General features: G+C 35.7%; 1 protein-coding gene across 2 annotated transcripts in view; it reads right to left on the reverse strand.

Annotated features, from left to right (window-relative positions):
• ANKRD13C (ankyrin repeat domain 13C) overlaps window positions 1-22,407 on the reverse strand; it is an 80,468-nt gene extending 58,061 nt beyond the window's left edge. Inside the window, exons 1-3 of one of the 2 annotated variants that reach the window (XM_053655501.1) lie at window positions 22,130-22,407; window positions 21,405-21,906; window positions 3,267-3,308 (exon numbers count right to left, since the gene is read on the reverse strand). In XM_053655501.1, coding sequence (XP_053511476.1) covers window positions 3,267-3,308; window positions 21,405-21,849 — 487 coding nt within the window. In that variant the 5' untranslated portion in view covers window positions 21,850-21,906; window positions 22,130-22,407. Of the gene's footprint in view, window positions 1-3,266; window positions 3,309-21,404; window positions 21,907-22,026 lie in introns of both variants that reach the window. The other variant, XM_053655500.1, reaches the window with a different exon arrangement.
• Window positions 22,408-22,871: the final 464 nt, after the last annotated feature.

Genomic DNA, 22,871 nt, shown 5'->3' on the forward strand with positions numbered 1-22,871 from the left:
TGATAAAATATAAAGAGAGTGGATGGCATAAACAGAATAACTGGAAACAAAACACAACATCCAGAGAGACCCTTATGAGAGTTAGAATAACCCTAGACTTATCTGAGAAAAAAAAATTTTAATTGCACATTCAAAAAAGACTGAGAATGAGTTAAAAGTTGCAGCACCTGGTCTGCAGAATGTATCTCTGATGTCTAACCAAAAATATAAGAACTAAAGATTAGTTTTCTATTTCATCTCTAAAGATGCCTGAAAACTTCCGTAAGTATAATCCATTTTAACTAAAATCCATACTTCAAAAACTTCCCTGCCAGCACAGCCAACATGATCAATGGACCCAGAAGTTCAGAAAAATCAGACTTTGAAGGTAAAAAAATAAATTATTCTGTAGGATGAGTGAGAGAAGTAAATAAAAGTGTGAAAGTCCTATGACAGTCCTCTCTTAAACTCAATCAATAAATACTATTTGACTGCCCTAGGAATTTATTCTGTGCTACAAACAAATATAAAAACAGAGAATGACCCCTCGACAATGAAATTACAAAAGGTATAATGTGTCTCTAAAGGAGAAAATAAAAGTGCACAGACTGAAGAACAGTATGATGCAAAATTAATTTACAGATTAATATAGATGTTTAACCTTCTAATACGCATTTCCATTTCACTCTTGTGCAACCAAATGCCAAAAAATATTAAAAGGTGATAACAACAAAAGCAAAAAAGTGTACAAGTGAAAAAATACAAATGGATAAATGTAAGTGGATATTAATTGCTGAACATAGTCTATTATGAGAAGGACTCAGAAAGAGCAAATACCAACATTATTTGTAGATCATGAATCATCTGTTTCCCAAAATACATTCTGCAGAATCCTAGTGTGTCAAGAGACTTGTGAAAAAGAGCAAACATCAAATAACTGTGGGGAACAGCGACTCTATCCAACACCTGTGCCAACAACTCAGAGGGTCATGATGCAGATTAACATATCAAAGTTATAAGAAGGCCCATAATAAAGAAAACTGCTTAATATTTATTAACTCACTATTTTCCAAATTGGTAAGATCTGGAGACACTTTCACTGGAAATATCAATATCCCATGAAACTAATGTTCTATGAAACACATTTTCTATAGGCTGATATATGATGAAGCATAACAATTTCTCCATCTAATGTTAGAACACTTAGACATGGGATGGAAGATATGCTTCATTTCACATTCAAATCCTGGAAATCCATACTTACTATTAAAGTGCAAAATGTAAGACAGTAATCAGTCTTGGTGTCTAATTAATTATGTCTGCCATGAAAACTGGAGGAAAGCATGATGTCAGCTAACTTAGATATACATCATATTTTTTTTTAATGGTTCTCAGTGAAAAGAGAACAAGACAGTTCAGCATGATAGGAATCTAAGCTCTAGAGTAAGATATCCAAGTTCAAGTCAAAATTCTGCTACTTTACTCTGGAAAAGGCGCTTAACTTCTCAGAGCTAAGTGCTTTTCATCTATAAAACTGGGTTAATGGTTGTGATGTTAATGAGTATATAAGTGCAAGAACTAAAAAAACCCACCTAGCATATTGTAAATGATGGCTACAGTTCAGTTATTTTCTAAAGTTCTGCTGCAATGTCCTTTGGAAAAAGCCTAAATTTTTATTGGACAATTTTAGTCAACTATATCTGATACATGTTCATCAGTGTAACCATACTAGAGATGACCATCATGGCCTGCCCTACCCACACAACTGTTAAACTAAACAGTCTTCCTCTATTTCTGATTCCCTCTCCTAGCTCCGACTCTCACCCTAGGCCAGCCTAGCTAGAGCTAATTTCACAGAAGTATATGCCCCAAATAATTCATGAGTTTGCCAGTCATTCACCCCGTGGCTTGGATTGAGATAAACTAAATTAATCAAACATTTTGCTCACAAATTCAGGAACCTAAGAAACTAAACTAGCTGATGGTGAACACTGAAACCAGAAAGTCATGAAGGTTTAGGATTCTAGAACAGTTATTTTGGGTTAAGTTCAATTTCCGTTTTCACTGAATAATAAATCAAGAAAAAAGAGAACATTACATACATATACAAAAAATACATTATACACCATAAGAGACAGATCAACGACAGATGGATAAAAGAAGGAAGAAAGGAAAGAAGGGAGGGAGGGAGGGAGGGAGGGAGGGAGGAAGGTTGATTCCCTCAAATTGTCTTGGTTATGCTTTTCCTGAGATGAAGCTAGTCACCATATCTTGAATTTCTAAAATAGGTAGCCTCTTCATGAATCTCTTTACTTTTCAGTTACCCAAGTTAATCTGTTCCTTGCAGGAAGGAAAAAAACCCATCATAACTAAATAAAAATAATAAAAATTTGAGTCAATAATTTATACATAATTAAAATCAAAATTAAATTGTCCTGCAAACCATATGCTTCACTTGAACATATGAACTTAAAAACTGAACTAGCAGAATTATTTTTCTCAACAAATTCTGGTAATATCTTTGGAATTAGCATATATTATGGGATCAAATGTTTATACCAACAACTACATGACACTATATAACAATAATAAATGTTCATAATAATAGATTTAGATCATCAAAAAAAGAATTAAATGTTAATAAGCCTGTTTAAAAAAATCAAGAGTGTATGATATTTTAAAAATTTAGCAAATACATCTAAAAGGTTGCCCATCAGCTACCTGGAATCCTCCCCTTTCAGAATTACTGAGAATCCAGATAACTAAAATTTTATGGCATCTTGGAATAGCCTTATCAAGTATACCTTTTAAATCACCCATCTATGAGTTGCTTTTGTTTAATTAAAGAATAAACAATTAAAGTATTAGTTCTTTATAATCATCTACCATACCAAAGGCTAGACTTAAGAGTTTTGATATACAAAACAATCCATGTTAAAGATCCTTTAAAAACTCTAAATATTGAAGTATTATAATAATTAATAAACCTTAATATATGAAAATAAATCTCTTGAAATTACAAAATATTGCTTGATAAAATAACCAAGAAAAAAATAGTTTCAAATGGCAAAAAGGTTAACACAAGATTTCAACTAACTAGAAAAAATTTACTGTAGAAAATGAAGGAATACTGTTTATTTTTAATATACTGAATCCTAAGTTCAATTAGCAAGTAAAATAATCAGGTTAATTTTATAAAACTCAAAAGACAAAATTCACGTAAAAAATTTAAAACTGACTATACACAAGTGCCACTGAACATTAAAAAGAAGAAAATATTTACTAACCTTTATTTCCTAACATCACAGCAAGATGTAAAGGAGTGTTTCCTAAAATTAAAAAGAAATTAAATTAGCGTAAAAACATAGGAAAGCATGTATTTAAAAGTGGATTCAGCTCCTTCATAAATTTCACCTACAGATTTTAAGTAAAGTGTGACTGGAAAATGATCCTGCTGATATGGCAAATTCAAAGTCAGAGGATGCCATAGTTTCTGAACATAATGCATCCAACTCTTCTTCCCTCTGCCAACCCAGGCCCACCCATCCCCCCAAAAATACCCATTATGCTTTGGGGATTTCTTTTCCAGATTTCAAGTTTCCTTTGCTGCTAATTTCTCTATCATATTGTTCCTTGTCCATTCAGCAAACAATTTAAATACCTACTATAAACTCATTCTTGCCCTGGCCGGTATGGCTCAGTTGGTTGGAGCGTCCTCCCACAAACCAAAAAGTCACGGGTTCGATTCCAGTCAGGGAGAACATACCCAGGTGACAGATCTGATCCCTGGGCAGGGAGCATACAAGAGGGCAACCAATCAATGTTTCTCTCTCACATAGATGTCTGTCTGTCTATCTATCTCACTTTCTCTCCCTCTCTCAAAACAATGAAAAAATGTCCTGGGATGAAGATTTTAAAATACTCAGTCTTGGGGATAAGTATCAGTAAGACCCTATCCCATCCTCGAGTTGTCAAGAGTCTTCTGTGAGAGACTGATATGAACATAAATCATTATTGTATTATTTATTAGAATAGAAGGGAGTGTAGCATGATAATGGAACATGGGGCAGAGCACCTAATTTTGCTTATCCATATTTATATTATCTGTAAATAATATCTTAACATGCTACATATATCATTGTTGCTGTACCATTTGAAAATTAGATGTAGACATAATGACAGTTTACCACCAAATACTTCATTATTTCTTAACAGACTTAAAGATGATCAGTATTATAACAAAACTGAACAACATGAGTGATAACAAGGGAGAAACAATAAGAGAAACAGACCCACCGGAGCCTCATTTATTGTTATTATTAGACAGAAATTTTAAGTAAAAATATTTATGTTCTTGGAGAAAGACAAATTTGAATGTTTTATCAGAGAACTGGAAACTAAAAATTTAAATCACATATTTAAAAAAACAAATAGAAAATCTGTAATAGAAAAATAGAACTAAAATCACAGTTTAGATCATGAAGACAGAAAGAGAAATTTTTTAAAAAGGGGTTAATTGACCCTCAGGAGAGAAGAGATGGGGCTAAAGCTATATTTGTAAAGGTAACAGCTGAGTATTTTCTAAAATTGATGAAAGACACAAATTTAGAGATTTTAGAATTCTAACCCAAGCAGACTTAAAAAAAAAAAAAGGAATCCACTTTGGAGTGAAATGACTGAACATTAAAAACAAAACTCTTCAGTGCAGCCAGAAAAGAGCAGTCACATTACTTTCAAAGAGTAGTACGAAGTCCTATAGCTAACCTCCTAACAAAAGAGGAATCCATAAGACCAAATAGAATGCTGAATAACAGCCAATCAAGAACTTTACACCTAGTTGAATAGACATTCCCAAACAAAAACTGAGAATTCATTTATCAGATGTATCATTAAAAGAAATACTGAAAGATGTGTTTCAATAGAAGAAACATGATTCTGCTGAAAGGTTAGAGATGTAGAAAGGAATGAAGAGCAACAAAAATGGTAAGTACACTCAAACAAATATTGATTCTATAAGGTAAAATAAAAACTTATGGGACTAGGTAACATTGATATCTAGATAAAGGGAATGAAGTCAGTGTTCTGAGTTAATTGCATAACTCTGAAGAGGAGTAATGTACTACCTAATATTTAACATTAGTTTGTGATAAATCAAGGTTGTGTATTGTAAACTCTAGAGCTGTGCTAATGGAAATACAATGCAAGCCACATATTTAACTGTAAATTTTATAAAAGCCACATGAAGAAAATAAAAAGAAATCAATAAAGCTAATGTTAATAAGAGTTAACCCAGTATACCCAAAACATTTCAGCATGCTGATCAATGTAAAATATTATTGAAATATTTTATATTCTTGGTTTTCATACAAAGTTTTCAAAATATCACTACGGCACAGTCAATTTAGACTAGTCACATTTCAAATGCTTAACAATCACATATGACTACTGTATGAGACAGTGCATCTCTAGGATAACTATGAAAAGAATGGTAAAGTAAAAATATTTTTTTTTCATTTCACAGATGAAAAAACCTACAAAGAATAATGAAATCATCAATCTAAAAGAATGTAAGAAAATAGTCAATCTAGAAGAGAGTAAGAAAGAAAGAAAAAAGGAACCGAGACCAGAAGAACAAAGAGAAAACATAAAACGGGGTAGATTTAAATGCCAGTATATCCGCAAGTATACTATATGAAACTAGAGTAAGTGCTCCAGCTAAAAGGTAAATATTTTTATCTTTTGATATAAAAAAATATATGAAAAAAACACTTCTCTACATGTAGTTGGAAAAACTTTGAAATATAATGATATGTAATAATAGCTGATTGTAGCAGGATTAAAATATATATTTTATTCAAACATATATCAAAAAATTATTATAGTTTTAACATAATAAGTTATCTTAATATAGTTATAACATAACAATAGGTTTCAAAGCAGAACACATTATCTGAGGTAGATATACTTATTAATAAAAAATTGCTTAATGAACCAAGAAAATATAAAGATCTGATTTGTACTTAATAGCATAGCTTGAGCCCTGGCTGGTGTGACTCAGTGGATTGAGTGCCGGCCTGCAAATCAAAGGGTCGCCAGTTCGATTTCCAGTCAGGGCACATGCCTGGGTTGCGGGCCAGACCCCAGAATGAGGTGCACCAGAGGCAGCCACACACTGATGTTTCCCTCCATCTATTCCTCCTTCCATTCCCCTCTCTCTGAAAGTAAGTAAAAGTCTTAAAAAATAATAATAGAGCTTGCAAACACATCACACAGAAACTGCAGTAATCATATAAAACATGTTCTTTTCAATATAGAGAAAGCATTTACAAAAACTGACCAGATTTCACCATGTAACAAATAAATCTCAACATGTTTAAAGGACTGAAATTATATTGTCTGTTCCCTGGTCATGGAGCAATTAAGCTAGAAATTATTAATAAAAAAATAAAAGATACATTAGGAAAAAAGCTGAAAAACCAATAATCTAAGAAGCCATTTCAAGAAATTGGAAAAAGAACAACTTAAATTGCTTAATTTTTCAATTTGAGTTTATTTTACCAAAATACAACGGAAAAAAATAAAAGCAGGAATTATTAGAGAAACATTAAGTAGCAACATACTAAAACTTTGTTTTTGAAAAAATGCATAAAATAAACCTCAGACTGATCAAAAGAAAAAAGAAAACACAACAAGCATGAATAAGAGGAGCATCTATATAAATTCCAATGTTATTAATGTAAGAGGATATTGTGAACAGAACATATGCCAATGAGTAACTTAAATGACATGGACAGAATCCTGGAAAAATTTGTCTGAATGAACACAAATTAGAAAACTTAAGTACTCTTGCCTTTAAAGACAGTGAACTGATAATAAAAGTGTTCACTCAAAGGAACCTCCAGGGCTATCTGGTTTTACAAGTGTATTCTTCTAACCGTTTAGGAAAAAGCACCCAAACTTTTCCAGTTACATTACATAAACATGGAAACATTTGAGTTTGCAACCCTTGCCTACAGTAATGCCTGTTGTATTTTAATTATTAGGTCTCTATTACTACTGATATTTTTAAGGCTGGTTGCTACACTGAGAGCTTTTTCTCATGACTTTATTCACAAATGCTTATTGACTCTTATGAATGTTGTGTATGCAATGCACTTGTTATACAAAAATTAACCAAATAAGTATGTAGTCATCCTGAGGGTGACATCTAATGAAGATGACAAATGTTTACACAAAATTAAAAGTAGTTTTGTGTGAAAAGTGCTGCATTAGATAGGTACAGAGGGCTTTGGGGGAGAGTCCGATTGCCTAGGACAGATCAAAGAAGGCTTCACTAAAGTGATGTTTTGTTTTGAAAGGTATTAATATGCCAGACAGATGGGGAAGGAATATTGATGAAGGATTAACAAAATGTGTGTAAAAGCACAAGAATATAGCTTAATGGAGAATATGGTATGCAGTTCTGATAGAAAATAGAATAAGGAAGAAAACATAAGAAAGGTAATGACCTATCTAGAACGTTTTAAACCATGTTAAAGATACAATACGGAGTGCTTCCAGTCTTTTGAGTGGAAGTGTAACATGGTCAAGTTTTTGTTTTAAAATTACTATCTAAGTATTGAGAAGAGATTGAAATGGGGCAAGACTGAAGACAGAGAGACTGTTAGAAGGTTTTTGCAATAGGTATTGAGCTAAGTGAAAGCTGAAACTGGAGAAGAGGCAACAGGAATTAAGAGTAAGTCAGTAAAGGTTTTGGTTTTGGCAGCATTGATGCTGAGCTTGTTTTTGGCACTAATATGTCAACAAGGCTGTTTACTTTTTCTGACTAATTTCTGGTCTTGATAGCCAAAGAATGTGAATGCAAAGTTATGAAATTTAGTTCCCTATTTAAAAAAGAAAGAAGATGATCTTATTCTACACCAGTCAGATTTGAAATTGATACTTATACATGTGGATTTCTTTCTTGCTTGTTTTTCTTTTTTGGCACTGATCAAAAACAAATAGTTTAGAATAACATGTTGCTGTTTTAAGTGCAACAGAGAAAACACGTACTATCAACAGATTCACACAGGAGTTAGCATTTTGAGACAGAAAAAACTTTTCCTTTGTAACTAGCCTTTTTCTTACTTGAGTTATATTTTACCTATAACTTTATATTAGTTTCAAGTCTACAATGATTCAATGTGTATATATTGCTAAATGCACTATAATAAATCTAGATAACATCACCATCCATAATTACAAAATTTTCTTGTGTTGAGAACTTTTAATATGTTAGCAACTTTCAAATATGCAATAGAACAGACTGCTGTACATTATGTCTCCGTGGCTTATTTATTTTGTGATTGGAAGTTTGTACCTCTGACTCCCGTCTCCCATTTTGCTACCCACCCCCGCCCCAGTCCCTACTTCTGGCAACCATCAATCTCTTCCCTGTATCTATGAGCTTGGGTTTGTTTGTTTAGGCTTTATATTAAGTGAGATGATACAGTATTTGTCTTACTGTCTGACTTGTTTAGCATAATGCTCTATGGTCCATACACTTTGCCACATGTCAAGATTTTCTTTTTTCATGGGTTAATGATAGTCCATTCTATATAATATTCTAACATATACCACATTTTCTTTATCCATGCATCTGTCAATAGACACTGAAATTGTCTCCACACTTTGGCTATTTTAAATAATGCTGCAATGAGTATGGGGGTGTATCTTTTCAAGTTACTGTTTTTGTTTTCTTTGGATAAATACCCAGAAATGGAACTGCTGGACTAGATGGTAGTTCTATTCTCAATTTTTTGAGAAACATCTACACTATATGTTCCACAGTGGCTATACCAATTTATATTCTCATCAACAGTACACAGGGGTTTCCTTTTCTCTGCATTCTCACCAGCGTTTGTTATTTGTATCTTTTTGATCACAGCCATTCTAACAGATGTGAAGTGGTATCTCCATGTGATTCTGACTTTAATTTCCCTTACAATTAGTTATGTTGAGCATCAATCGTTTCAGTTACCTGTTGGCCATCTGTGTATCTTCTATGGAAAAATGCCTGTTCAGATTCTCTATCCATTTTTTCGGATTTTATTCATTTTTAGACAGAAGGGAACGCAGGGAGAGAAACACTGATCAGTTGCCTCCTGTACATGCCTGGTCCAGGGACTGCCCCCACAACCCAGGCATGTGCCCTGACCAGGAACTTAACTGGCAACCTTTCATTTTGTGGGACCATGGCCAACCGAGCCATGCTGGTCAAGACCAGTGTCCATTTTAATCAGTTTTTCTTTTACTATTGAATTATATGAGTTCTTCAGACATTTTGGATATTAACCCTTTATCAGATATGACTTGAAAATATTTTCTCCCACTCCATAGGCTGCCTTTTCATTTTGTTGATGGTTTCCCTTACTGTGCAGGAGCTTTTTAGTTTGATATAGTTACACTCATTTATTTTTGTTTTGTTGCCATAATGCTTTTAGTTTCAAATTCTAAAAATTATCACCAAAATTGATGTCAAGGAGCTTACTGCTGATGTTTTATTCTATGACTTTTAGAGGGTCAAGTCTCATATTCAAGTCTCTAATCCATTTTGATTTAGTTTTTGTGTACTGTGTAAGATAGTGATTTAGTCATTCCCTTGCATGTGGCTGTCCATTTTCCTACCATCATTTTTTTTAAGAGACTGTCCTTTCCCCATTGTATATTCTTGGTTCCTTTGCCATACAGTGATTGACTATAAACGAATGTGCTTATTTCTGGGCTCTCTATTGTGTTCCATTGAACTATGTGTGAACTATGTGTGTGTTTTTGTGTCCATATCATAGTGTGTTGACTACTATAACATTGTAATATATTTTGAAATTAGAAAGCATGCCATCTCCAATTTTGTTCTTTCTCAGGATTGCTTTGGGTATTCAGGGTCTTTTACATGTGATTTCCTTTCCCTTGTTTTATGCTGAAGACTTTGAAGGCACTGAATAGTTTACTAAGCTGACTCACAGATGGTCCCTAAATGGGTATTAGTGGATGATTATGTTTAAAGTTGTTCTTAAGCATTTTCATTTAGTGTTTGAATTGAACATGATGTTAGTCAACAGTAGAAAAATCTGAAGAAAAATCTATTGAAATTACTTAACCTTACAGGATTTTGGTATGTTTCTGTTTGGTTTTTTGGGGGGAGTTGGGGGAAAATAGAAAATTCACTGACCTAGTTCTGTTGTTTTTTTTAAAGCTTTTGTTTAGTGTTTTGTAAGATACATATGTGATTTAAACATGGTGAGACAGAGAAATCAGTTTTAATGACTTCATATATAAAAATACTTGCAGTGAAAAATGTTTTCTTCATTACATATTCCATTTGAATTATATATATCAACAACGCCATTCTAAAACCAGAACAGTTTTTTATTGGTCTTATCATTTTCATTCTTACCCATGTAAATTTTCTAACATTATGATATAGTATTTTTATAAAATAACTAACTCAATTCTAAAGGACGTGAAATTTGGGGGGGGGGGGAGAATTGAAGCTTGTCTTTTTGGAAAATAGCTTATACCAGTAACTTTTGGTAACAATGTCTTTTCTGGGACATACTTTAATCATTAAAGCTGAGGTGTCCAACCTGCAGTCCACAGGTTGCACGCAGCTCAGGATACCTATAAATGTGGCCCAACACAGAAACATGTATTTACTTAAAACACTGTGAGATTTTTTTGTTATTACATGTTGCAATGCATTTAATGTGTGGCCCAAGACACCTCTTCTTCTCCAACTGTGGCCCAGAGACGAAAAGGCTTGGACACCTATGAAATTATATCAGGACTTCTGGCCAAGGTGGTGGCATAAGCAGACATGGCTCACCTCTTCACACAACCACATCAAAATTACAACTAAAATGTAGAACTACCATCACTCAGAACAGTCGGAAATCTAGTTTAATGGAAGTGTGACAACTACAGTATCAAAGAAACTACATCCATCCAGACTCAGCCACAAGTTGGTGCCATATCTGAGACTCCATCAACCTGGCTAACAACACTTCTTGACCCACCTTGGAGATCCCCACAGACACCGCCCCACCCAACTTACAGGGCCACCCAAGCTGCTTTTCCATATGAATGGTTGGTCTTGGCCCAGAATGCACTACTTTCTAAATTCTATCAAACAAGCTCCTTAGTGAGCTCCAGGCCCTTCACTAGCAGCAGCAATCCTACATTCACAGTTTGGCTTTGCATGGAAATCTCCAAGCCAAACATAAGTAGGAGACATCTCACATTGCTTTACAACTCAGGCACAGTAGCCCGGGGAGCTGACCTTGGCATGCACTACCCAGGAAAACACAGGACTAGGGTACCCAGCTCCAGATCACATCAGAGCACCACCACCCTGCCCTTACACAGCTGATCCTCCACAGAGAGTGGAAGTTGGGAGTAAGTGGTCACAGTCAATCCTTGCATCTGTCTGGCCTGGGTAAACCCCTCCCATTGATCTGCCAACAGCATCCAAGGCTCAACTACAAAAGGAGGGTGTACTCAGCCCATCTGAAGGGCTCACAAGATGAATCCCAAACAAGATGGATGTGAAGAGGCCCACTCCAAGACACATCATAATTAACATACCAAAGGCTAAAGATAAAGTAGGAATCTTAAAAGTAACAGGAGTAAAGAAGTTAGTTATCTACAGGGGAGTTCCCATAAGACTGTAGTGATTTCTCAAAAGAAACTTTGCTGGCTAGAAGAGATTGGCAAGAAATATTCAAAGTCATGAAAAACAGGGACCTACAGCCAAGATTGCTCTACTCAGCAAAGCTATCACTTAGAATTGAAGGGCAAATAAAGAGCTTCCCAGACAAGAAAAAACTAAAGGAGTTCATCATCACCAAATCATTATGATATGAAATGTTAAAGGGATTTATTTAAGAAAAAAAATGAGTAAAATGGCAATAAATACACATCAACAACTGAATCTAGAAAACAAACTAAGCAAACAATAACAGAGGCAGAATCATGAATACAGAGAGCGTTCTGATGGTTGCCAGATGGAATGGGTGTGTGAGGGGATGGGTAAAGAGGTGAGGTGATTAAGAAGTACACATAGGTAGTTACAGAATAGTCATGGGGATGTAAAGTACATTACAGGAAATGGAGTTGCCAAAGAACATATATGTATGATCCATGTACACTAACAATGGTGGGAGGGAGTGGGGGAATGCTGGGTGGAGTGGGGGGCAGCCGGGGTGGGGAATCAGGACAACTGTAACAGTATAACCAACAAAATATAATTTTAAAAAATAGAAAAAATAAAACATATTAAAAAGCTTACCACCTAAAAAAAATGTATCATAGTGGTTCCATATTTCAACTATGTAAGTTCTAAGGTGTGAAAACTGAGGAGTACTGTCTATTGCTTTGTAAAATGTGCACTTTTTGCCCAAGTTTTTGAGGAAAAAATAAGGATGCACATTATACATGTATAATGTTAAAGCGTGGGTATTATGCACAGGAGCACACTATACATGGCAAAATACAGTATATTGCCAGGCACTAATGAAAACTTTGTACTTCAAAATTTTATTTCTGAAGCCATAATGTGAATTATATCCCAAAGTCTGCCAGTTTCTTGTTCCTAACAGTTAAGAGATAGATTTTTACTGTAATCATTTGGTTTTTGATAAAATTACTTATAGATACAATCTAAATTTAGTGAATTTCTTTGTGCCTCGTAAATTTTACATAAAATACTATCCTGCTGTTTTTGGCAACAATTTTCATTCTCTTCTGACTTTATTGAGGAAAAGAGGTATGTGTGTACAAAGCATCTTTGAAGGTTTTGTCCAGCTACAAGATTGGGGTAAATCATATATTATACAAATATCTTCAATAAAGCAATCAAATCTTTTTTTTATCTCTATAAAAGACAATAATTATAACATAAAACAAAATAGATTATGATAGGTGCTAAGTAAAATAACAAAAAGCTAAGATTGGAAATAATAAAGGCAGACATACTCTTTGATACTTCAGTTAGAAAAATCTCTCCAAAAAGATGTTTAAAATAAGATCTAAAAATAGGAACTAAGAAATAAAGAGAAAAGAACACATTCCAGACAAAGGCCAGAAATAACTTGGACATATATTCACAGAAGTGAAAGAAAACAAGGCCAGACGCAGAAAAAAGGAGAGGTTTGTACAAAATTATATCAGAGAAGTAAAAGGGCCAAATCATGAAAGATTAAGATCATGAAAGATTACGAAAGAGTAAGATTGTAACTCTTACTGTAGTTACAACTACAGAAATATGAATTTACTTTTAAAGCAGATATGGCACTACAGGATCTTGAGCAGGGATATGACATAATATGACACCCATACATTTTAAGATCACACTTGTTACTACATAGAGAATGAAGTATAAAAAATCACGTTTGGTAATACCACCAATCTGGACAGAACAGTCTAAATACTGGGAAACTGTCAAGCTTAGAGTGACAGAGACCTTTCCCAAATGCCAATTTTCATTTCAGAGTTTAATTTTTTTCACTGGCAATAAATACAATCAATTATATTCCCTGACGGCACAGCCTCACTTCATTCATTTTCCAGAAAATGTCTGCAAAATATATAAATTGAAATAAGCATAGTTTGTCTGTAAACTGTTTTTTTTTTTTTTCAGGTAAAGATGGGGTTCCGTGACAAAAGCAGCCAGTTTGGCTTGTAACTCAAACAACTCAACAACTATTTTCCTTTATTCTCTCTTCAGTATGCAGAATAACATCATGCATAATCCATATCATGCCAAAGAACATAAAAAAGATATGTACTTGAGACTAAGACAGTAAAATTAATGATTTCTAGAACTCCATCGATAACATTAAGAAAAATGGCTTTATTTTTTTATTGATTGATTTTAGAGAGAGACAGGAAGAGGGAGACAGGGGGATGGAAGGGGGGGAGAGAGAGATGGAGAAATCGATTTGTTGTTTCACTTATTTATGCATTCATTAGTTGATTCTTGTATGTGCCCTGACCAGGGATTGAACCTGCAACCTTGGCATATGGGGATGATGCTTTAACCAACTAAGCTACGTGGTCAGGGTGAAAAATGGCCTTTTTAAAAACTGCAAGTACATGACTGTGAATAATACAATGTCTACTAGCAGTTTGGTTCCTTAAATCATGCTAAGGTTCCAACGATTTTATCTGCTACTGCTTTTGTGCCACGAGCAAAAATGTCAACACAGCGAGAAAGGCAAGCAATGACTCTGTATTATTACTAAAATAGTTTTGACCCTAACTAGGGAGCAAAGCAGGAAATTACAAGTACTAGAATCAACATAGCTCCAGCTTCTACAGATACCTTCAAGTCCCATCCAATTAAGCAATGAGAGAACTTTTGGATTATCTCTCATAAATCGTACTGTCCTAGACACTAAAACTCATACCAGCACATATTACATCCAATCCATCTTCAATTCCAAACCAACTCTACCTTCTCACTATTCCCATAGCTACCCTCACTTGTTCAAATAGCATGTTAAACTCACCCTGGCCAAGTTTCTGCATCACAAAGCAGCCAGAGTGAACCTTTTAAAATCAGTACTATTCCTCTGCTCAAAATGTGTCCTATGTTGCTCAGATAAAAGCCAAAATCCTTAATAATGGTCTGCGAAAGTTTTACCTCTCAAATCTCCTATCTCCTACTGATCTACCCCTTGTTCCAGCCACGTTAGCCTTCTTCCTATTCCTTCAACGTGGTAACTTTGCATTTGCATTCCTTGAACATGGTAACTTTGCCTGAAACTCTGTTCTGGCAGATACCTCTGCTCCCTAACTTTCTTTGGATAATTGCTTAAATTTATTTTATCACTGATGTCTTCTCTGAACCTGACCTCAATGAAATAATTACTACCTCCCCTCTCCTCTCTGTTCTCATCCTGCTTTATTTTACTCTGTATTTATCATTACCATATATGTACAGCTTTGTTTATTATTTATCTTCCCCCTATTAAAATGTACGCTGCATGAGAGCAGGAACTTTGTTTCATTTACTGCTGTACAGCCAGTACCTAAAACACTGTTTAGCACGTCTTGGGAGCTCAGTATATATCTGTTATATGAAAGAATAAATGAACAAAGAAAATTTAAAAATAAGATAAAGAACCGCCAGAATAGTGTTAAAATCTGTTTTTACTTTGCAAAAACAATTCCACCCCAGGACAAAGCAGGTCTACACAAGATTCTCTATGAAAGCTACCAGAGGATAGATATGCATAAGATGACATGCAAGACTGCACACATGCTTTTATAGAATTCAGTGCAGTAAGAGAGAGCATGCATTAACATACCTGATAGAAATCTACCACTAAGAATCCAAATGCACTGAACTCAGTTACACTAGTAACAAACTACAGAAAACTTATAGGAGAGTCGAATAAACCTACTCCTGTAGCAGACTGACAGTATAAATTCAAGTATAAGATGAATCTCAAGTGAAGTCCTATCTAAACCTCAAAAACAAAAAAAAAAATGTCTTTTGTCGGAAGATACTTAACATCAAAAATGGCAGCAAGATGCTGCTATTAATAGCTATTATTATTATCTCAACATGGATGGAACTGAAAAGCATTATGCTGAGTGAAATAAGCCAGGTGTTGAAAGACAAATACCATATGATCTCACCTTTAACAGGAAGCTAAACAACAAAACAAACAAGCAACAAAATAAAAACAAAGACACTGAAATAGAGAACAAGGGGACAGGACAGCAACCAGAGGGGAGAGGGGAGGGAATTTGAGGGGGGAAAAAAGGGGAGGGATTTGGAGGAACAAGTATAAAGGACACAGGGACAATAACTAAGGGGGATGGAAATGGGAGGGAGGTGGGGAGCACGGGGCGGGCTAGGATGGGATGGGAGAAACAGACAGAAAACTATACTTGAAAAATAACTAAATTTAAAAAAATATCACCATAAAAAATAACTATTATTATCTGAGGGCCTCATATTATTATATGAGCCCTCTGAGTAAAATATTTCCAATGCAGTCTCCCATTGAATATTATAATGTTCCAATACATTGTCCCAGTATCTTATATATTGTTCCAATATAATATTTCAATGTATTGTTCCAATATCTACAATAATGTTCCAATAGTATGTTCCAATATCTACTTACTTCAGCAGTTTAGTAAATACTATAATTTCATAAAAAACAGTTTTTACAGAAGCATGGTCTCAAACTCAAATCTGATTCCAAATATAGAGATGACCTGCTAGTTGTGCAAATAATCTTCACAATTTCAGTAAGAGTGACAGGCTTAAGAGCTGAAATTCAACTAAACCACAAAATTAAACTCTGCATATCCTGACAGCATCATTCATAATGTTCAATTAGAAAAAAAACCTTGTCTCTTTTTCCTAACGCAATTTTTATATGCTTCAGTCTTGCTCTAAAACTGATCTTCCATTTCACTTCCAATGAAATAAATGGTATATGAACAACAACATAGTGTCTATCAGCCTAGCCCCCAACCAATTTTTGAGAAACTACTTATTTTCTAGAATCCGAAGCGTCCTTACAACTACACTGTATTCTGCATTAGATTTCTGTGACTTGACAGTGATAGTACCTTGGGGCAAGCAATGCTCAATTCTCCAGTAAGCCCTCCAGATTTCTCCTGCCTCACTGAGGATGCCCAGGACATATCACTGCCATTAACTGCTCATTTCTGCTTCCTTTTTGCCCAACGTGGAAGGTCAGAATTCCTACTCGTATGGTAGCTCAGTTCAGGAAATTACAGATTTCCCCCTCCCTCTTATGAGGTAGCTCTGTAGATGTGTTCATATTACAATTCTAATCGGTAGGTCACATTCTGTGGTGCTAATGATGACGCCATCAGGAAACAGAACCCCTTAATCCACTGACCATCCTACTCTGTTGGAGATGCACATGGAGGAAGAGGTGGAAGGTCATATCATATGGTCATCAAAATCAACTGAATCAACCCAACAGGTCAGCAGAGTAACAGGCTTCACCACATCACCCACGTATCCAGTGAAGGTGTGTAATGGATTATCTTGGGTCTCCAGAAACCACTTTTTTTCTAAGGGAAAAAGTAAGGCCTGCCTTTCAAAACCAAAGTTCAGAAAAGACTACAAAATACAGGAACAGATATATAGGAACTAATGTTCTTTTAAAGATGTGCCGTCATTATAACCCTCATGGCTATAATTGTTCACCAAAGGCTTAGTTCAAGACTTTTTTTGCTGTGCAAAGTTTAGCTTTATAGTCACTCTTCAAACAGACATATTATATATTATTCCCCTGCATCACCTATCATGAAGATTTTACTGACAAAAACAGTTAAAATCAAAAAGAATTTTAGCATATAGAGAGTAGAATATACCATATGAATACCAGATTATCCTAATGCCTCAATTTTCAAACATACATTTTTTAATCTTTCAAAATTAAGATGTTTTAAAATCCCCGCTTGAAGAAATCTGCCATATACCAGGCAGAGAGAGATTACACATGAAATCATTTCCTTATCACTTCAATGAGTTACCTGCATTAGCAGGAATACTCTGAATTGAATTTTAACTTAAATTTGAAGTTTATAATCACAGTGTGAAATGGCTTCAAGAAGATTACACAACTCAGTAAAAATAAACATTAACTGTGTATAGAGAAGATGGATTGTCCCGTGCCAGGTAATGTAATTAAATTCAGTAGAAATTGCCACATCTCTCAGAATAGATCGGAAATTGTTCAAAATCTAGAAAAGACTGGTTTGAGCAATTTATATATCAACAACTTTCATCACTGTGGCAACTAAAAGCTTCTGACTAATGGCCAAAAGAAGCTGCTTCACTTCTAAGAATATTTAACACAAGAGAAAAAACAAAATTACATGTTTAACAAATTGAAAGTGCTGTCAAAATCAAGAAAATCTTCCATATGCTTCACAAACATTCTCAATTCTAAAACTGAGGAAGTAAAAATCATGATGCTTTGTTTAACTACAGTGGCTAAAAGTGACCCAAAAAAAATCTTAGTCGTCAATGTGAAAAAAGGCTTAGACTTAAACCTTAATTCTATGCAAGAGAAAAAGGTGCTATATAACTAAGGACATACCAAAGATACAAAGTTTAATAAGTTTGTGTACATTTACTGTAATGGATCTTTTTACCCACTCCAAAAAAGCTGTTACTAAATATAAATCACAATCATCTAACAAATATGAACACAGTATACAAGATGTTACGGGTGTTACTATATTTAACTTATATTTCAAAAGATGTGTTTGGATCCAAATTCAGTATTCTTCAAAATAATTGATGGTTCAGAAAAGTAATTCATACTCAACCAACATTTTACCACAAAACAAAAAGCTTTGTCCTTGTTCCTATTCAACTTGACAATAAAAAGAAAAAACTGGATTTTCACTCTAAGAAGATGATTAAGATTTTCATTGACTTATTCAACACACACATAGTACTGTACTTTGCCATGTATAATGTACACTTTTTTTGCCCAAGTTTTTGAGGGAAAAATAAGGATGCACATTATACATGGGTATAATGATTACACACCATGGGTATAATAATGGGTATAATAACCCTGTGCATAATGCCCACGGAAATGTGGGTGTGCACTATACACAGCCCAATATTGTATGCACTGTATTCTGGGACCATTCTAAGCACTTTATAAAAATGTTATACGAAGAATGGATACAGAAGTTAGAAATGTTTATCTGAAGACAAGGAGAACATGATAGCTCTTGTCAAATATCTAACCAGCTATCACGTGAGCGAGAGAGCCCATTTATCTTGCCATTAAATAAAAAAGACACAGAATAAACAAGAGAGAGACATGGGCTCTGCGGAAAAACTCTGAGAGCTCTCCAATGGCAGAATCTCTCTACAAAACTAAATGGGAAAATATGTATTAAAGAACTTTGCTGTAAACTATCACAGACACATTAGAATTGACTTCTTTGCAATATAATGGGTTCTGATCAATAGAAATGTTTACAAAGATGTTGATCATGGGCTTTAGAGTCATAGCTATTAGTTTATTTCCCATCTTTACAACCTATCCTAAATATGTAACTTTAGAAAAGTTTCCTTATAATAGGATAAAACTAACTGCTTTGCAGGGTTATTGTAAGAATTAAATGTGATAATGTATGTAAATACCATAGTGCTAACACACTCAATAAATTGTACCTACAATTTAGATACAATTTAAATGTGTGGAAGGAATCTCTACAGTGAATATAAAACTACGATACGATGTGGCATGACTCTACGGCTCTGCTATGCACCAGGATGAGTACTCTTTTGTAATTTGAAAGAAAAAGTATTCTAAAAATATAAAGTATCCAGGTTACTAAAGATCATGACTAAAAGTAACAATATAATGGGGAAATTATGCAGCTACTGGGAAAGGGTTTAAAGAAGTAGCACATTAAATACAAGCTGCTCTTCCTAGCAGACCTTACAGCAGGAAACGAGAATGTACATTGCAGGGGAAAAAACAATTACCCTTTCCACATGTATGTGAACCTTGGTTACATTCATCAAAAATAATCAACAATATAAGGGTAGCTAAGTACAATGCAAAATTTGGTAAATCGAGGCAATTTAAGAAGTGAATTTCAGTGGACTAAGGAAAAGAGTTTAGGGATACTTAGGATTCCAATTACTTTGAACATAATTTGTATTTTAACAAACCAACTCCTAAATGTTGTGTTACAGAATACTGAAGCCCCATAATACTGCCACTCAGTATTATTTATTATCACTCAAGAAAATCAGTTCTAATATACCACACTATCATACTTGGTCATATTTGTCTGTCTCTTATTTGGGAAAAAAAACTATCCCTCAAAAAAAATCAGGGACATTTCTTTCAAAGGCAATGGCCATTAAAATAAAACATAGTTATTATGAAGTCCAAATGTGAAAAAGTTCTTAATAATTTAATAACCTGAAGCCACGCTATATTTCCCACTAAAAGCTCTCCTCCAAACAGTTAAAATATAATTACTACCAACAAATAATAATATGCTTGTTAGAACAGTAGTAAAATAATTCTATAAATTAAAGGTAGGAATAAAAACTGGGTGCAGTTTTCAGGAAAATTGGGGGGGATTTGATTTATGATAAATGACAGCTAGTGATATTATTACAATACCATTAAATTCAGAATACAATCACAGTTGTTAGAAAATTATACAACCAACAGAATTCCTACCTTACCTCACTTTTTGCCCTTATTTTAAACAAAAAGCCTAGAGTCTGATGGAATTAATAAAGCTTATTCCACAAGTGTTTCATTAATTTGTTATGTTATTTTCAGCAAAGAGTTCCGAGTGTTCCAACTGAATATGAAAAGGTCATGTTCAGTTAAAAGCAGAGCTAGTGACATTATTTGCCAACTACACAGTTTAAATGGCCTATCAATGAAATGTTGAAAATATCAGCGTTTCCATCTGCTTTCATAGAAAATTGACTGTTTTTTTTAAAAGTTAACCTAATCGCAGTGTTTTTAGAACTAAAAAAAAAAGCAGAAAAAAATATCGGTTGATGAATTAAGGTAAGTCAAAAAGTAGAAATATATAGTCCTCGAATAACAAATGATACTATATTCGTCATACAGTCTATGAGGAAGTTACTATGAAAAACCACAGTACTATTTTTAGTTGCAGTCATTAAAATGAAACATACTATTAGCGATTGCCTATGTAAAACAAGCAAAAAGCTCAAAACTCTACTCCCACAAGATTTTAGCTACCCAGAAGTCACTTTATTTGCTCTAAATACCAACAAATTTAAACTGTGTGGCTTTCAGAAATCAAAACATTCTATATGCCACCTTAAATGCAAAGTGTGGACACTTTATATCAAACTAAGTTTCCTTAAAGCGTTAAATAAACAACTACTACTTCGAAACAGACAACCTGGCAAGCAGGAATCACAACCAGTTGCAGTCAAGTTGGAATAACTAATGAAGGCAGGTAGTCAATATGTGAGTCCAAATTCAAGATCCCAACGTGAGAGATGGGGAGAGAAAGAAATGTAGTTCCATAAACAAAGGAAGAGAACCAGGAAGGATAAGAAGCAACCTAATATTTCTCATAATCAAGAATCAACACACATTGAAGGCCTGTCTCAAACACAAACAAAACAGCTTCTCACTAGAAACTTTGATGTGGGCAAGGAGGAAACATTCCTTTGCACCCACAACCAATCCCCTGACCAATGGCATGCTATTAGTGAATCCATCGTGATTTATGGGCATTTAGCCCGGATGATAAGCAAAGGAAAGAAAGGTTTGTTTGAGAAGAGCCTATAATTCCAGAGGCGCACCCTCGGCTCGGGGAAGGAAAGGTGGAGAGGGGCGAGCACTCCTCACCGTGATTATCTTTCTGCCCGATATTGTGCGTGCGGATGAGAGAGGACAGTCTCCTTACATCCCCCTTGAAGACGCACTCGTGCACTGGGTAGTGTGCGGGGCAAATGCCTCCATCTGCGGCGACGGCAATGGGGTTGGTGCCCGCTAGGAGAGTCTGGGACTGGGAGGTGGTAGTTACAGAGGAATTATGCAGCTGCAGGGCCGGCGCGCCGGGTGGATTGGAGGAGGACGGAGCTGTCTTCAGTTGGAGCCGGTGATGATGGTTACTGAAGATCTTATGACAGGCTTTGCCGCCCTTGCCGCTGCCGCTCGTGCCGATCCTGCCTCCGGTAAAGGTGCCGCCGAGAGCAGCCGCCGCTTCCTCATCCCCAGTCTCCAGCAAGTCCCCCTCTTCTTTGCTGGGCTTGTGGTCCCTCCGCAGTGAGCGGATCTTCTCTCCAGTCATCGCCGCCAGGGGCAGAAAGGGGGTCCGGGGGGCTCACCGCCGGCGACGGAGTAGGCGCTGCGGCGGCACAGGGCGATTAGAGCGGTGGCCAGGAGCCTCCAGCGCAGCATGAACTCCCACAGAGCCCCAGAGCCCGGGACAAACGCATCTCCCGGAGGAAAAAGAGGCGGCTCTCACCTAGGTACGAAGAAACGCGCGCTCGCTGGGGGGAGCTAGTGCTAAGGTACCCACGACACCACGATCCCGGCCCCCGCCGCTCCAGTAGCCACGACCGCCTCACCCCGAAAAACAGGGCACAGCCATCTTCCTCTGCCTTCTCTCGCGAGAGCTCCCCCGGGAGTGAGGGCGGGGGGGGGGGGAGAAAACACCGCGATAGGTGAGCAGCAGGCTCCTCCCCCGCACTTCCTATTCCCAAAGAGTGGAGGAGTGCCGGCAACTTGGAAGTATCGTGTTTCCGCCTCCAGCTGGAATTCCTGAGCGAGAACACCGGGACCCGTCACTCCCTGTGGTCGCGCTGCGGAAGTGGACGTTCAAAAACCTTAGCCTGCGTTTGAATATTTGATGCATCTTATAAACAATGACTTAAACCTTCCGACCTCTAGGTTTCCAACAAATGAGTGCAAATTGACGTCCTTGTACACAGGATGTGATGTCACTGAGACGCACAAGATATTCATTCAATAAACATTTACTAAACATCTACTTCGTGCCATACACTGAGCTAGTAGATTTATAAAACGCTACCCCTGGCTCGAAGGAGCTCAGTAAAAAGAGATAGTCAAACAATTGGGTTCTACATTTAACTACCGAGAAATGAAGTGGATGCGGGGAGCTAGCTTGCAATAGCTTGCACAAAAAAAAAAAAAAAAAAAAAAAAAAGGCAAACTTTAATGTTGGAATGTCAGGAAAGTAACCATAAAAGACTTTTGGGGCTGAACTTGGAAAAAAAGACTATTCAGCAGAAGGGAAGAGAGGAGGTCACTCAAATATTTGTTGATGAATCAGTTTCCGGCAGGCATCAG

Source organism: Artibeus jamaicensis, unplaced genomic scaffold, assembly GCF_021234435.1.
Source record: "Artibeus jamaicensis isolate MK-2021 breed Jamaican fruit bat unplaced genomic scaffold, CSHL_Jam_final scaffold_1019, whole genome shotgun sequence".
In the NCBI taxonomy this organism is placed as follows: Eukaryota; Metazoa; Chordata; class Mammalia; order Chiroptera; family Phyllostomidae; genus Artibeus; species Artibeus jamaicensis.